The 16586-nt window shown below is 42.2% G+C and overlaps 1 protein-coding gene across 7 annotated transcripts in view; it reads left to right on the top strand.

The window, feature by feature from the left end:
* Positions 1 to 1516: 1516 nt before the first annotated feature.
* The window catches only part of LOC124310338 (GTP-binding protein REM 2-like), a 29884-nt gene continuing 14814 nt past the window's right edge, over positions 1517 to 16586 (top strand). For 6 of the 7 annotated variants that reach the window (XR_006909645.1, XR_006909647.1, XR_006909646.1 and 3 more), the window contains exons 1-4: positions 1520 to 2227; positions 5662 to 5877; positions 7664 to 7901; positions 13721 to 13938. Coding sequence is in view for 2 of the 7 variants with exons in the window: in XM_046774167.1 (XP_046630123.1) it covers positions 2034 to 2227; positions 5662 to 5877; positions 7664 to 7901; positions 13721 to 13938 (866 nt within the window). In the remaining 5 variants the exon portion in view is untranslated. Of the gene's footprint in view, positions 2228 to 5661; positions 5878 to 7663; positions 7902 to 13720; positions 13939 to 16586 lie in introns of all 7 variants that reach the window. The other variant, XR_006909648.1, reaches the window with a different exon arrangement.

Here is a 16586-nt window from a genome sequence, read left to right as displayed (position 1 = left end):
GAGACACATGAGAATCACCCACCAGTGGAAAAATCGAAGAACCTTGCGGCACGTGGCTGCCGCGTGTTCGATAGCATCCACACACGTGAACATGAAGAAGCAAAGGCTTTCTACGGAGAAATAAAGGGGAAAAACCACGGGGGAGGGTGAAGGGGGTGGCGAACCGAGAAGAGTGGCCATGACGGGGCCGAAGGCGTTCGAAAACAGTCGTAGTCGCTGCTTAATGGAAACGCGGCTATTCCTACTACGTTGAATAGTGGCGAAGGTAAGAGAGCGGTGATCGATCAGTCTTAATTAATTTGGAAAGCCCCACATTGTCGGGGGAAAGAGTGGCCAGATCTATCAACCCTCCGTTTCTTTTTCGGAGACTGCCAGATGAAAAATGGCAGCTTGCAAAAATTCTTTTTCTAAAACTGAAATACGAACACTTCACAAATTTTATTACACATGTCGCGTAGGTTTTTGGCTAACACGCCGAGCCCATCGGCTTCTTATTTCTTTCCGATTGCTGCAACGGGGGTGTTTACTTCTCGGCCTCCCGCCGAACCAGGGTCAATGTCCGGTCGTGCCGTGGAGTGTTTGCTGCAAAATACGGTTACACTGACTCTTTGTGTTCTTTCATCGACGTCCGTGACGGGTTCAACGAGAATTGAAACGTAAATCCAAAGATGGAGCGCCGCGAACAAATCGATCGCGAAAAAACACCGACGATTGAATCCTGCGGAGTTTTAATTACCGAAGGAAATTGATGGAAATGAAAATTAAATCATTTATCAAACTCAGACACCTTTCCACAATACACTGAAGAAAAAAAGAAAAAGATTGGATACAAGATAGTATTTGTCTCGATAGTCCTTATGGCAGATAATTTATTGTTTCAAAAAGATATTTTTCATTGTTTCAATAAAAGTAATCCTATTTCAAATAAACTTTTCTTATTACAAACAAATAAACGTTTAAAATGATCAAATGTCTGCTAAGGACTAATGAAATAAATATTTTCTGGGATCAAGCTTCTTTTTTTTTTTTTTTACATCGCAATTATGGTTTCGTTATCACGTGATGCCTGCGTGACGCCAATTCTCGGCATATATATATGTGTGAACGAAATCGGCACTGCAAAGAATGTATTATACAGTGATATTATTCACAAGTCGGATATGCAGATCATAAAGGGTCAACGAAGTGCGAATCGATTCGACCAATAACAATATAAATAATACCACAGGATTCGAATACGCAATCTGCATCGCTAAATTACACGGTTGTCATGACTTATGATTCGAATACGAGTTATTCGGATGAATCTGCTGATTCTGACCGGTCCTTTGATTCATCTGAGCGTGACAAGGGCGGTGCGGCACTTCGATTGAATAGATCGGACCGTAGAGGGTATTCCCCGATGCGATGGGAGAAAATCACGAAGGGGTGTGAGGAAACGCGCAATCGCAGAACCAATTTCGCGCGCACTCCGAAATCTCGCGGGACGCTGTCGTCCGGTGCTCGGTATCCTTGTCAGTCAGTCTCGCTCGAGCATTCGTGGCAGGTGGAAATTGTTTACCCGCGTTAACACGCTAAGGTCTCAGCGATACCGCGTATCCACAGGTTATCGGCAATTTGTGTGTTGCGACGCAGTGAATGAACCCGATCCGTTTACGTAAACAAGAAGACCGGACGGGCAAGTGGTGACAACCCGTCTCGCTCTCACCGCCAGTTGTCAAAATTGTAAACTCCATTCGGACAAGAATTTGCAAAAATATCACCTCGGCTCGCTGGTGTTACTACGATTCATACAATAATTATTTTTATCGTTGAAGAAACAAAAAAATAAAAATAAATTATCATCCGCTAATTTCGGCGGGGGACTTCTTGCCGAGTTTCTGGGGAGCTTGTCGGAATGCAGCGACGCTTTGATGTGAATCGGTAAAAAAGCCAAGATACCTCGCACCTCGACGCCGGAAGTTCGGGGTATAGGGGGTAAATATTCATGGGCAGACCATCGGCCTCGGAACCAGAGGACCTCGTCGCTCCTTATGGCAACCTCGGCGTTACCCATTTACCATCAGGCCGGCGTCCCGGAGGCCCGGCGATCACCGGGTGGCGTTATTCCTCCAATAACCGCCTGCCCGCCGAGCAGTTTTCCGGATAAATTTCAGGACTTTTTCACCGCTCTGACGGAGGATGCGGACGACATGCCGAGCTTGCTCGAAGACAAACTCATCCCCAGGTACGTCTTTGTCTTTACCTACGGCTTACAGAGTACGTCGCGATTGGGTTTCTCATCCTCTCGTTATCGCGGAAACTTACTTTCACTCTTAATACCCTCTTCGGCGTGTTTTCCTTCGCGTGATGACATCATGCTCGTATTTCCTTATACACGGCCACCGCCTGCCCGTCTTCCTTATTCTTCATCGAAGGATAGTTATTAGCTAATGATCTCGTGTTTTTCTTTTCCCCCCGAGTAAAGTGTTATACGCGGTATGTATCGGGCCTGTATAAGTATACGTGTACCCTACTTTGCTAGTGAATAAAGTGACGACGAAAAAAAAAAATTATACCAATCAAGGCCTTGTATATTTTACCGCAGTATCACTCTAGGTCAATTTTTCTAACTGTAGAAACTTTTGTAATCCAACTAGAGATTTTTATCGGTGACAACCGATTTCACTACCGCGCATGCAGGTTTAGAATATTATATGGTGACCCTGTTTTAAAACTAATCACTCAGGTAGAAAATCATGGGCTTGTTGGCTGGTACCCGATTAAAGGTAAAGTAAAAGAAAAAACGTAACAATTTTATGCAAACCCAAGTTATCTCGCACCAACTATCGCTTGAGTTATGTATATTCTTATCGTTTACCACGGAAAGTTTACATCACGCACCGGAGACGCATATCCCATTGAATTCCCAAAAGGATAAAGCGTATCGCAAGATGGGGATGGATTTATGAAGGGAACCGAAATTTATCACGCTCGTGATAATCAAACTGCTAAAAAAAAGTTTATTTCATTTCACGGGTTTTAGATATATTTTTTCTGAATTCAGTCGCAATACTTTTCAAAATCTGAATTTAAATATTAGAACGAAGTAGCCAATCACTGTCGTATATCCGAGTTTATCTTCATTATTTCTGACAATAACAGGCGATAAAAGAACCGGTGCGTATATAGATTTCGGGTTTGGAGAATGTTTTTTTTTTTTTTTCTCATCCATCGTAATACATGAACATTATTTCTTCGAAAGAAGAACGAGTGAAACATGTGTAAAGCTAAAATTACAGCTGGCCTATCCTTGTCGGAAACTGCGAGTACGTCTCGATTGTATTTCTAAAATGCGGACGCCGATGTATTTCTGTCTTTTCTTTTCTTGCTTACTTTGCTTCGATCTCTGCGTGTTTCTCTTCACAAAAGCGAGTTTCCAATGAACTCGCCTCCGTAGTTCCAAGAAAAAAATCCACGAGTCGTAGCTTTGGGGTAAAATTTATCGTGGGAAAAAGTATTGTTGCGACGTAAAGAGAGAGAAATGTCGCCAAGATATACATGTATATTTATATATATATATATATCTTGTTAAATGGCTGGGAACAAGGCTGCTTACTTTTGAGGGACCAATTACCGCCGTGTACTTCATACGCGACTCCCACACCTCGACAAACAACACTGAGAAAATCAATTTACGTGGACCTGGGGTAATGCTGCCGAATGTTAAAGGCAAGGAAAATAAGTTTCAAACATATTTTGCTGTGGGAAGCAAATTGTAAAAATACGGAATATGTGAAATCGAGTGAAGGATATATGCCCACGGATCGAAACGTCCGCCTCGAACCAACTTTTCGAGAATTTCGTTATAATGGCTTTGCGATGACAAACACCAAAATTATGCATTGTTATTCAAATCCTTAGCGAAACCAGAATCTTCGAAGTCGTCTGATTCGCCAGGTTGATTGTGAATGCCGAATAAATAAAAGTCTCTCGGGGAAAAAATCTTTCTCGTTATTTTTTCTGCGCTTGCTCTTGTGGTCTGATATATTAGCTTTCATGAACTAAAAGCCAAAACATGTGGAAGTATACTTTTTTTACCAGACGGTATCATTTTTCTCGGATCTAAAATTGCGGTGTGATTATTCAAAATTAATAGTTGCCAAATTCTTGTTAGCGAATTTGTAATTATTCGTCATCGTATAATTATTAAAGTTGACGCAAATGGGAATCAGTTATTTATCCAAAAACGTACACTACTGAATAATACATAAATAAAAATCTTACTGTAGAAATGGTTGAACCTATACAAGATATATTTTAGTGTAACGAACCATCATTATAACAGAAGTTGGTATCGTTTGGCGATGAACTCTCGAAAATAAAAACACTGGACTTATTGAAAACTTAGTGAGAGACTCGAAAAATGCATGTCGGAAAATATTCGACAGGGAAATTAATACAGTGTCGAAAAATCAATACGCTCTTACACAATGCCTTTTCAATTTCTACGATCATTTCAAGCATCCGCTGATTATCGAGCGATATTTTTACCTTTCATAGTGACAGCACGGCTGGGTTAGTCACGTAATTTCACTGCCGACAAAAGCTCGGGGAGCCTCAAATTTACCGAACAAAATTCGCTTCTATACGAGGTACGTACGGATCCCTCTTAAACTCGTCGTACCCATCAACAAATTTAGATCGAAGAGAATTTTCCACCGATTCAAGCTATCCGTTGCGTCGAAAATTTATTTCCCCCGAGACGCAATGGTAATTAATCGAGTCATAATACATCCGGTAGCTTAATGCTACGAGGTCGGATGATTCGTTTATACTCGTAACGGTTACGCATAAGGCGAGTGGCAATTGATCCTAAACTCGATGAATATTTTCCGACGAAACTATGACGCAAATGCAACGATGGCGCGCAAAAACATTGCCGGCGTTGGATTGAGTAGCTTGTAAGAATCTGGACGTCACATGTATATGTTCACACAATCTGACAAATCCAATTGACACGTAACTATCGAGACGGAATTTTAATTATTTATTTGTTTTTTTTTTTTGGAATCCCTTCGAACCCTGTTGGGAAAGTTTATAGAAAATTCTGACACCAATTACCACATTAATCGAAATGTATATTATATAAGGACTGACGACTCAACATAAAGGATAAACATTTATTTTTAACGTATGACGCCTCAGAAAAGATAAGAGTTACTTTTAAGTTTTTTTTTTGTCTTGTTTTATTTAATTTCACGTCAATATTTCTGACCAGTTTGATCGAATATAACTATTTATATAATTATAAGACTTACATCGCAATTATTCGTTCATAGCACCTGACCTACCAATATAAGAAATTCGTTACAAGCTCTTGAGATGAGATACAAGATTTGAACGATCGTGACGGTCGTTACAACGCGCTCGGTAAAAGAACTGTGAACCTTTGTGGCTTTTTGCAGTTCCATAGAATTAAACGGTGTGTTTGGAGCTCTGTTCAACGTTTCTCCCCCTTTCCACTTCACCCTTTCACCGAACTCGCCTGTTTACACGAAAGCAGGCATGTCTGTCTGTAATATGCCGAGTTAATAACCCGCTTCCGCACACCACATTTCCTTCCGTCGTACCTGCATTTTCCGCTGCTTTGCTAACCTCCTTTCTTGTCTGTGGTTCTAGGAAAACAGAGCCGATTAACCCCGATTTCCGCCCACGCCTCTGGAGCAAACGAACTTTCCAACGGCGCAGCAGCGAGATCGAGGTACGTGCTCATCACGCTTCTTTCACCGCGGGCCAGGGCCAAAGCTCCTCCGTAGACGGGCCCAAGTCACCGAATCCTTCCAGGAGGCGAAGCTCCAGCATCGCCGTCGCCAGACCGACGCCAGATCTGCACAGGTAGGCATCCACTTCTTCTTGGCCTCACAATTAGCCTGAAATTTCACAGTCAGTGATACGCCAAGACAAGTACCGGTAAACACTGTTTCCTGACTGTATTCTGGTTAGCTCTTTCTCGAATGAGCGAATTCCACTGGAATTGTACTATTCGCGGTCCGGGATTGTGGGTTACATTCAAAAGCAGGTAAAGGTGTTGGTTTGTATGGAGTAGAGTAGATGTACCGGTTTTGGTCATCTCAGTATCAGTTTAGGATAATTGTTTGATCGGCTTGCGGCCACATTCATTATACGTACACTCAAAGGGTTGAGCCTACAAGTGATGCAGAACTGATTTGATTCAGATAAACAATAATTTTCAGAGGTAGGCCAAGTATTAAAACCTCTCTCCAAAACTTGCTCTATGTCGGATTTTAGTTACGAATTGCGCAATTGAAGGGATTCATCAGAGTCAAGTTAAGAGGTACAGAAGATACGAAGATTAAATATTCTTGAAATGTAATATCTCTATGATCTGATACTTATCGAGTAGTTGAAAGAAAGGATGGAGAGACGACAGAACGTGCAAGCTAATTTTCTCTGTTCTTCCTTGCTTGTGTCGTGACTGCGAAAAAATAATCAAAGCTCGTCGTCTCGGACATTGGAAGCCTCGATGGTCTTTCATCGTATTCCCTAACCAGCATCTCTTCAAACTGGAGTGTTTAGAATAAGAAGAATTTTCATTTCGCTCGCACTTACATCCCGAAAAGCTTGTTTGGACAAAAAAATAAGCCCCTCAAAAGATGATGCCTGTAGGTTATGTGGAATACCTGCCGAAATCGCATTTTCTGATAAAAATCACGGAAATTCCATTTCCGTGCCATTTCGATAAGAGCATTTTTTTATTGCCGCTAGAAAAGTTATTTTGGGTCTGGAAACTGTTTCTATGGAATAAGAGCTTGTTTGGTTATGGAAGAGTCACAAATTGTAATTTTTGAGTAAAAAAATAGTGATTAATCGATTGATATGGTCTGTTTAGACCATTGTATTCCTTATTATCGATCCATAACAAAAATGACTGTGATAAACGTTGGATTATACAGGATCTAACATCTTTTGAGGGGCTTATTTTTTTCTCCAAAACAAGCTTTTCAGAGTGCGAGTGCGAGCGAAATAAAAATTTGTATTATTCTGAAACACTGTAGTATGTTTACTTGTTTTCTGAACTTATTCCCATAAATGGACTAATTATCGGCCAACTTATTTCCATAATTTGACTGTTGCCACGACGACTAGCTATAAGAAACCCTGTAGTGTACGTGTCACTATGCATTGATATTCCGCTGACGACACGACTATTGATTACTGGGTGGATTTGAGTAGCCAGGAAAGTCATGGTTTCAACCGATGTTTTCGACTATTGATTATGCGTACGTTTCGGTGAAGCGATGTTCGTTTCAAAGCACGCGTTCGTATCCCAGATTTATGCCACGAATTCGAGTGGATTGGATGATAATTTCTTAGAGAAGTGCCTTGCAACACTTGAATCATTACGACCGTATCGGAAATTGGTGACCGTTGAGAGTGAAAATAGGCATCACAGAAACGGAGTAGTGCGAGGCATGTCGCACATTACTGACAAGTACCGCATCTCATCATAGCCGAACATCGGGAACGAAAGAACCGCTCAAAAGAGGCAGTCAACCGAATCTCTGGAAGAGAACTGCTTGCATAAATCACCGCCTAATGGAGATGTACAAGGTTTCAAACAAAGCAGTTCCAACGGAGTGACGATCACGCTTATTTTCAGGTTTCTTCAGGCAGAAGCTGGCCCATGGGGACACTTGTCTCCGTCTCCTAGAAGTCCAACCAGAACTGCTGCGATTAGTCCCGGCGGACTTTCGTCAACGTCACATCTGAGTCCCGGAGCAAGTCCCGGAGGACCAAGTCCAACAAGTCCTGCCGGTCCGGCGTCTGCGGGTCGTGGACCATCACATCGACAATACCGTTGCAGGACGAGCAGCATGCCAGCAGTCCCACGTCACAGAGTGAGTAGACAAGGGCGATAAAAGTTTTTCAAGCTTTTTTCACGAACCTGACAGATGCTCAAGAGAGATAAATTTAGCGCGACCTCGCGGGAAAACGGCTGGGGCAAATTAGGCGGTCCTATACCTTCGGGCTCGAACCGTGTTGATTGGTTCTCAATTAATATAAAAGAGGTCTAGACCGCAATTTATCAAGGCTTTTATAGCGTGTTTAACGCCTTCGCGCCTTTTTCCTGATAACCCGCAGCCCGGGAACTTACGCCTTGGCAAACCGAAAGATGTAAGCACTTGTTTTGCCATTTAATTTGTGAACATGTTAACCTACTTCGTGATCATCTGGAATGCAGGTCTTCCGCTGTCGAATATGATAACACTTAGTTGTATACCCAAATTTTCAAGCAAGTGCGAAAACGACCCACCTTTGTCATCGTAGTATACAAAAGTTTGCGGACGATTAGAAAATTTCCTCACCCGAGTGTTTTCAGCCAGCAGCTGAGCAACGGTTTGTACTTTGCAGCCTCGTTTGTTACGCAGGCTGGGAAGTGCGCATGTTATTTTCAGTTATTTCTTCGTTCTTCCATCATCGCTTTATACTTTATTACATTGTACATAAATACATAATTCAGGCCTCCAACTCCAAAGCCAGTCCTACTTTGTGCTCGCCTTTGGTGACATTCGAGCAGTCGATATTCATCGAAAGAGTCACTTTGACACCGTCGCGTATTTTTTGCTGAAGACTTGTTCCCAGCTGAAGATCTTTGTTGAATTTGAATCGTATCGCGGAGTCAGCGTCGAATTTGTAACGGGCACCGGCTCCGATGGTCCAAAGTTGGTTCTCACCGTTCATTGCGTATATGCCGTTCAACGCCGCGTCCCACTGAGAGTTTACTGATTGTAAGCGATCGAAACGATAAGTTATTTTCATCTCAGATCTCTTCTATGAATATCGTCAGACTCGCGGATCAATCGTGTTGACTGTGATAATTCTAAAAGCACACCTTTGTACGAAATCGAGCCGCCATACTCGTAAGGCACGTCGTTGCACGACAAGTGAAACCCAACGTCCTCGACGTTGAAGGCGAAGCCCAAATTTGCCTTTGTCATCTCACCAGAGGCCGTGTCGTACACGCCTTCGGCACCGATCAGAATTCCTTTGATTCTGGTGACCAATGAGCCCATCACTTGAACGTTTGCGTCAAACGCGTTGCCTGGAATTGTAAAATTAAAATTAAGGAAAGGAAAACTTTTCAGTCACCTTGGAAATCATTGATTATTCCTTCTCCCATTATACCCAGCAATCTTTGTCTTTATGCTAATCCTTTCGCGCGAATTAAAAATAAAACATCAAAATTTTCGGAATTGTTTCAATTAAGTATCGCGAATAAAAGCTGTATTGTCTTATAGCTGGTTCTGTTCGCCAGGCAAGCTCTCGATTCGCGAAAAGAACACTCACTGAGCGTTGCGCCGGTGTTGAAAGTGTCGTTCTTGTATCTGAGACCAAATTTCGTGCTCTTCTCGGAATCCGCAGGCTTGTAAAGAAACGCGGCGTACGAATCGAATCCAGGTGACGGTTTGTCGGCGACGTCGTACTGCGTTGTCAGACTACCGTCGGTCGTCCACCTCTGCGTGAACGATCCGTAATCCTTCGTCTTGAACCGGGATTCCATGCTGCCCGAGGACTGCAGACACAACGAAAAGGCAGCGTTACGCGTCGTCTGAGAATTTCTGCAGATGCAGCCTGAGAATTCGGAATGAAAAGACCCTGACTAGTGCCGCAGACTTGTGTCGCTCGTTATCGGTCGATTGCAGCTTTACATCATTGAGGATTAATGATTGACCGACTTCTATTTCCGAGACAGGAAGCTGGGGTTTCACTTTCACATCTGCCACAGAACACCGCCATACTCTACCAGGAGCTTTAACCCCAGCTTGACAATAACGAAGTCTAGCTCAAACACGATCGATTGACACAGCCCGCCTTCTCCCTCTGCAATCCACCGGGTTTGATTAATCAAGATCTTGTTAATGATGAACTCGCGGAGATGAAACAATAACGCGTAATTTGATAGCCATAAATTTTTATACTTCTTATGCATGCGCGTAACTGGTGACGACAAGATTCATTCTTTTGATCAACTTAGCAATTCGTCGTATGACAGTATTTGTACGGAAATAAAGAAAAAAAAAGAAAAATTTGTAATGTAGGACAAGCTGAGACACAAATGAACACAGGCGGCAAGGCAATTTGCGTTACGAAATTTTATCGTTGACCTTCGTGGGTCGGCTATGTAGGTATACGTACAGATATGAATATGTTTAGATCCTCTTAATCGTCTCGAGGATTTCTCGCACCGGAAAAGGATAAGCATAGCAGCACGTACAATTTAAAAAACAAGCTTGGGAAAACATTTTTATTACGAGGTGCGGAATAAGAACGCAGTAAAAAGGCTAGGATCACGAGCGTTAGAACATGTAAAGCACTTGTATATTCTCGACGTGCCATTATCATCCACGTTGAGCTTACGGCCGGGTTGAAGTTTGATTTTTGCACGTTTTTGAAGAAATTAGAAAAATTAATTATTCCATTATTATAATAAGATCACGAATATCGATCTCAAAAAATTTGTTCATACACTCTGGTTTGCTCTGCGCGATTAATTTCCACAGAAAAACTTGCGCTTCAACCAACCTTATCGAGCGGCCAATTACCTTAGTCGCGTCAAAATTCATTGTGAAGTCGCTACCCACTTCGAAAGCTTTTTCAGTTTTCGTTTTGAGGGCGAGCTTGATTAAGCCTTTGCCGTAGTGGTAGCCCGACCTGAGAATACTTCTGGCCTCTTTGCCGAGATCGCTGTACGCGGGAACGTCACCCATCCTTGCCGTATTCAAAACTTGGTTAAACTTGCGATATTCGATCCTATTCTCTTATCCCTCTTTTTGTTGAATTAACCAGAAAATTTCACATCAATATGAAATAGTCATTCTCATCTGACGTGTTATCTTCAACTTTTTCTTTTTTTTACCAAAGGTTACGTACGCAGCAGCAGCTTTCTAACCTGAGGCATGGTTATCGCCTGTTTATTTTCCAACTATTTCAGTTTTGCGCTTCTGTTGATCTTTGAATTTCATACCTCTTCGTAGATCGTGAAGTAAGTGACGGGTTACTTCATTTTTTCCTTTACTGTTTTCATTTCGTTCAATTTTGAACGGCGACGTTTGTCCTCCATGTAAAACGCGACCGCTCGGTCAGTGTTATTCACCATGTTCGTCTGGAATTTAAATGACGGGAACATCTGAACTCGGGACTGAATTTGCATTACTTTGACGTTTTTACGGGCCACCCTTCAACCACCAACCGACGATCGTTATGCAGACCGAGAGAAAATATACACGAGGGGGGAAAAGTCCAACGAAAATATTCACCATGTTTTCGAAATTGCTAACCTTTAGAGAGCGGCTTTTATACAATGAACCAAAAACCTCACTGCCGGTGTACAGTGATTTTTTTCCTTTCATACGGCATTTGCGTCATTATAGAAAAACGAGATCAAGACCGAAAATGAGATGGAATAAAGCAAGTGAAAGGTACAAAAAGTGAAATAAAATAATGGTAAAAGGAGGATGATTCGATTGTGCCCGGGGGGAGAAGGAAGGCTGTCGTGGCGTGCCTTCGACCCGCGAACGTAATCGGTAAAAGTAGTCGACGAATCAGTTTAGGCCTCGCGCCCTCAGCAAATTGGAACGCTGAGAGGCAGGCAGAATGTGGTGGAATGGATGAGGTTGGATGGGTGCTGTTGACCCTAATCCATCGGTACGTGGCGCAAGCCTCTTTCACCTTTTGTCGCGCGGACGAACTTCGAGGGCTGTTCCCTGCAGGCCGAAGAAAGTTACGTTGAAATCATGATTTCATGTTCCATGTGTCGAATATGTAGGTAAAATACTAACCTGGAACCTGTCGAAACTCCGAGCGCCATTAACGTATCAGCATATAAGCGCCACGATCTGCAGGTGGCAGAAAGTTTTCTATGCCGAGAGCCTCGGATTTGTAATAACTATGAAATAACTTTTTCATCCAACTTCTTTTTATTCCGATTTATTTATCGTTGCAACGAGACGTACGTCGCACAGCGTGTAGCCAGCGGTGAAGAAACTGGAGAACAACATCGTTTCACCACGTAACTTACCGTATAGTATAATGTTTCCGTATACCGGGAAGCAAAGCTCGACCCTTAATTTATACGCTCCGATACCTGCTGAAAAGGTACCACAAGAGTATCAACATCCACGTGATTGATACTTTTGTAAACTCGATGTTATTTTTTTTCATATCCATTACGCGTGATTCGATTGATGGACATGCAACCCCAAAGTGTCTGCCATTTTCAGAGCTTAAGTAACCATCTGTCGCTCTGTTATGCGCGCCTAAGTGCACAATATTTTTTCCACTTTCACGCGAATCACGATACTCGCTTACAGCTGTTCATCATTATCGATAACGGGTATAAATTTTTTTCAAACCTCCAATTCGTCGCACCGGAGAGTATAGGTCGAGCGGCAAACCACTGCAGCACCCCGTAATACCTGTTTATCATCCATACTTGATCAAACGTCTGCAGAAGTGACGTCTTCGTCTGATTTTCTCGGACCGCATGTCTGACCAACTCAATTTTCTTAGCTGCTATGACGCGGCGTCAAGCCTCACTAACTATCTCATCAACTATTGGCATTCTGCAATGGCACTGATTAGGACTCGTTTCGTCTTATTATATCCCTATTTGTGATCCGGCAATAATTATGTACCGTTACCGGATAAATATCAGGTTACGCTAACGCTGAGTCGTTGTTATAATATATGGCTTTAAAGCCTCGGGTTTCGGTGCGGTTACGCAACGAAGAAGAATCACGGTTCGCCTGCGTCGAACCTAGGTCGATCCTTTTCATTCCGTTGGCTGCGTCGCAAGGTTACACTACACAATACAAGAGAGAAGGTGAAGTGCAAGAAGTTTATAGAATTTATAGTCTGCTGTGAGGGGCAAAAAATTTTTCACAAAAAGTTCGCTAATGTATTTCGACATTATTTTTACGGAGCTGATAATTTGTGAGTCTTGAGCTAGTTTTCAAAAACCTACTCGATCGTTTTATTGTCAAAATCCTTTTGCGTCGCTTTCGAGAATTCATTTTATTTCGACTAACTAACGCAGACTGAAAAGAAAATCGCTTGGTTAACAGCCGTTCAATCACGTTATCAATCGTGGTTGGGAGTCGAATTTATCACCACTCATACTTCGCCGCAAAATTCAAATTGACGCGAAGACGCCGGGTTGAAGTCTTGAGATTTTTATTGCCTCCCATATAGAATTGGGTTCCGGCTGATGTCGGTCTTTGGCAGACGATAAATCGAATGTTTGGGGTATCGGGCGTAATTTTAAAGCCGATTAAAACGTGCAGCGTGTGATATAAGATGCGGCAGACTTATTACCGATAATTTATATTGCCTGGATTTAACGATATTCAAGTCCCTCTGCATCTATACACATATATCTGAACATAGATGCATGCAAACTTGTATCGGCTTAGCTTGAAATTGAGTTTGAAACCTTACTCCCGCAGATAACTGGGACACATTATGTCCCAGTCCCCAGTCACGTCACTCGCACCAATAACAATATCTCTATGAATAATTCAAAACTTGTGTGCTCCTCAAAGATACCTTTGACCTACAGATCTCCGCACGAATATAGCATGTGAATAATACCGCTATACCAATGATTCTCTCTCTCTCTCTCTCATATTTGACACACCACAATTTTCTTTTCTTTCAGCCAATGCTCGCCGAGATGAAACGTAGCGGGATAAACGGCGCCGAAGAGGCCGAGGGTGAAGACGGGGTCGAATACTACAGACTTCGCTCGTTCTCCATAACAGCGAACGGCGTTTTCAACTTGGGCGATTCGCTGAGAAGTCGACGTAGTAAAAGTATCAATAGCGTAACATCTTCGGGAACAAGTTGCAGCAGCTCTCGCGATGCCAGACACCTGAGGTAAGACGATACCTGTAGAAATGAAAGTCGGCGGTGGGAAATCTTTTGCCGGTGGCAAAATCTTTTTACCCCACATTTTTACGATTCACCAAGCCAGGCAAAGATTTTTAAATTCCCTTGGAACGAACGCGTTTGTATTATACATATATTATGTAGACATTATTCGCACACGTTTAATTCTGGTAAATGATAATAAGGTACGTACGTATGATATTTTATATGCCTATATCGCGTTTTGTTCCACGTATAAATATATAAAATATTCCTTTTCAATATTTCGTCTGTGGCTCGAGAAACGAAGAAAGTATTCTTTGACAGTCATGCGCATACTTCAAACGAGGACGAAATTGCGATTCAAAGTGTGATACGCAGATGTCGAGAAAAAAAAATTTTGCAATAACAAGATGGAAAAGAATTTGTACAGGCACGTTGTTACCAATCGTCGGATGTCATTCACCTAATCGTAACTCGCTCGAATACTTTACTTTCTTTTATTTCTCCAGTACGAATTTAATCTTTGAACGATAAATAGGATAGGCATAAAATCTGCGAAGTAGCTGCGAAACCTCGAAATATTTTCAAGAGTTTTTTAGTAGAATAAATTCATTCTCCCGAGACGGATAAGAAGACAAAGGGAGCCGCGCGTTCTCTCGTAAACTCATTTTATTGGGTATAGAGATGAAAACGAAGAGAGTGCTTAGGGACATTGCGGCTAAATGGATATTCTTAAAGGCGACATCTCCCGGTCCACTTTCTCTTCAAAATTGTCAACGACCTTCAGCTAATGTGCGCGTCTGACTCGGTTTGGCCAAGATACATTTTCACTCAAAGTAGATTACTAAAAAAAGGTAGTTACAATTTTGAACAAGAATTTTATTACGTGGTTAAAAAGACGACAAGTTAAAATTCACTCAATAAATATTTCCTGCCGTTTGAAATCAACGTCGATGACGAATAGCGCATATCATTTTACGCCGTCTTATTGCTTGCATGAATAATAAACAACAACAAATTTGTGTTGCCGACAAAAAAAAAAAAAAATCCGTGTCTACCAGACCGGTTCGTACATCAAAATGACGGTAATGCTGTGAAAAAAATCGAGTGAAGAACCGACGACATTATTGTCCAAAGGATGACAGTTGATACGTGAATGAGAAAAAGAACAACAACAATAGTTCGCAGAGACAGGCATAAGGGAACTGATATAGCCTCTACTCGAAGCTCGTGAATAATTTATCAACTTCGTAGGTTTTCCGGGTTTGTTATTTATCACGTAAATAGGGGAGGGCTGTTGAGCTGGAAATCAAATGCGGGATCATGGAATGACGGTTCAATTTATTTCGCCCCTGAACTCGTGCCGCTGGATATTTTACTCGAAATTATCGAGCTGACTGAAAAAATATTTCGCGCTTTATTAACGAAAGAGTAAATTAAACAGAATTGAAGCGTTACTACTTACTCCCACCTTCGTTGCCTCGGTTACTCCAGCTTTTATGTTAATTTTACCTCATCACCGGCACTCCTGCTAATCCCGACTTTAGCATCCCCCGCTTTCATGCGGCTGCACGGGGATGCTGATATTATTTTTCGCCAAAATCCAACCGAAAATGGTGGAATCCATAATGATCAAGGTGATTTAGCGCATGCTCCCTCACGGGGGATTGTGATCCTCCCTTGTATTAAGGCCGCGTCGTTCAACATCCCTTGTTATCAGGGTGGAAAGATGCCGCAATTCCCACACGAGGCTCGCTGGAAACCGGCGGTCTTATCGAACTCTATCGGAAGCCGGTGTAAATTTCATGCGTCAGATTCGAGGCTTTTTGGGTGAAATCGTAGGCTCGACGTGAACCGAGCTCGGGTTAATTGAGGATATTTTTAGCCGCTTTACCTACCGAGAAGGCGAGGCCCTAATTCGGTGGAAATTAGCCGAGCAGAGGGGTGATGAATAATAATTCACGTTCTCTTTTCATTCTAAATTTAACGCGGACAGATAACCACATTGCTTGCAGTGACTGTCAGCTGAGATCTTTAAAGCAGAACGGTAGCCCGGCTCACACGAGGAATTCTAATCAAATTGAAAGCGTTTCAGCCGTTTCCTTACCCTGAAAGAAACCCGGTATATACGGAGCAGATTGATATTCGATACGTGGAATTTCGATCAGTGATCAACATTTGTTACTGTTAACTTTTGTAATGTATGAACTAAGAAATAATGCACGCGCTTACACGAACAGAAACGAGTCGATTTTTTTTTTCGAGTTATCGAAATACGTCGGCTACGTGACAGACCATTTATCAATCTGTCACTAATGCCGAATGACCCCAGCTGATTAATATTTTCCGACATTACCAAGTCCACATTTTTGCTTGGCGATCGAACGATTTACTCAATTGACGAACGTCAAAAAATACACATTTGTCACTCATGCCAAGCGACTTGCTGATAAATAATTACAACGTGCTTCAATTTATATTCAAATCTCTGTGCTTTTGTGCACGTAGTTTTGAGCGTCACTGATCTTCAGACACCGCTTTTCCGCTCCCTACCTTTGAGGTAAGTATCGCGAGCGAATGGCTCATGCATAACGTGACATTAATATTCACCCTCCGACCCGACAATCCAATCTTATTACGAAACATCTTGCAGT

The sequence above is a fragment of the Neodiprion virginianus genome, chromosome 1 (genome assembly GCF_021901495.1).
Source record: "Neodiprion virginianus isolate iyNeoVirg1 chromosome 1, iyNeoVirg1.1, whole genome shotgun sequence".
Taxonomy (NCBI): domain Eukaryota; kingdom Metazoa; phylum Arthropoda; class Insecta; order Hymenoptera; family Diprionidae; genus Neodiprion; species Neodiprion virginianus.
Note: the sequence above shows the minus strand (reverse complement) of the source record. Positions and strands in the feature narration are given on the sequence as shown.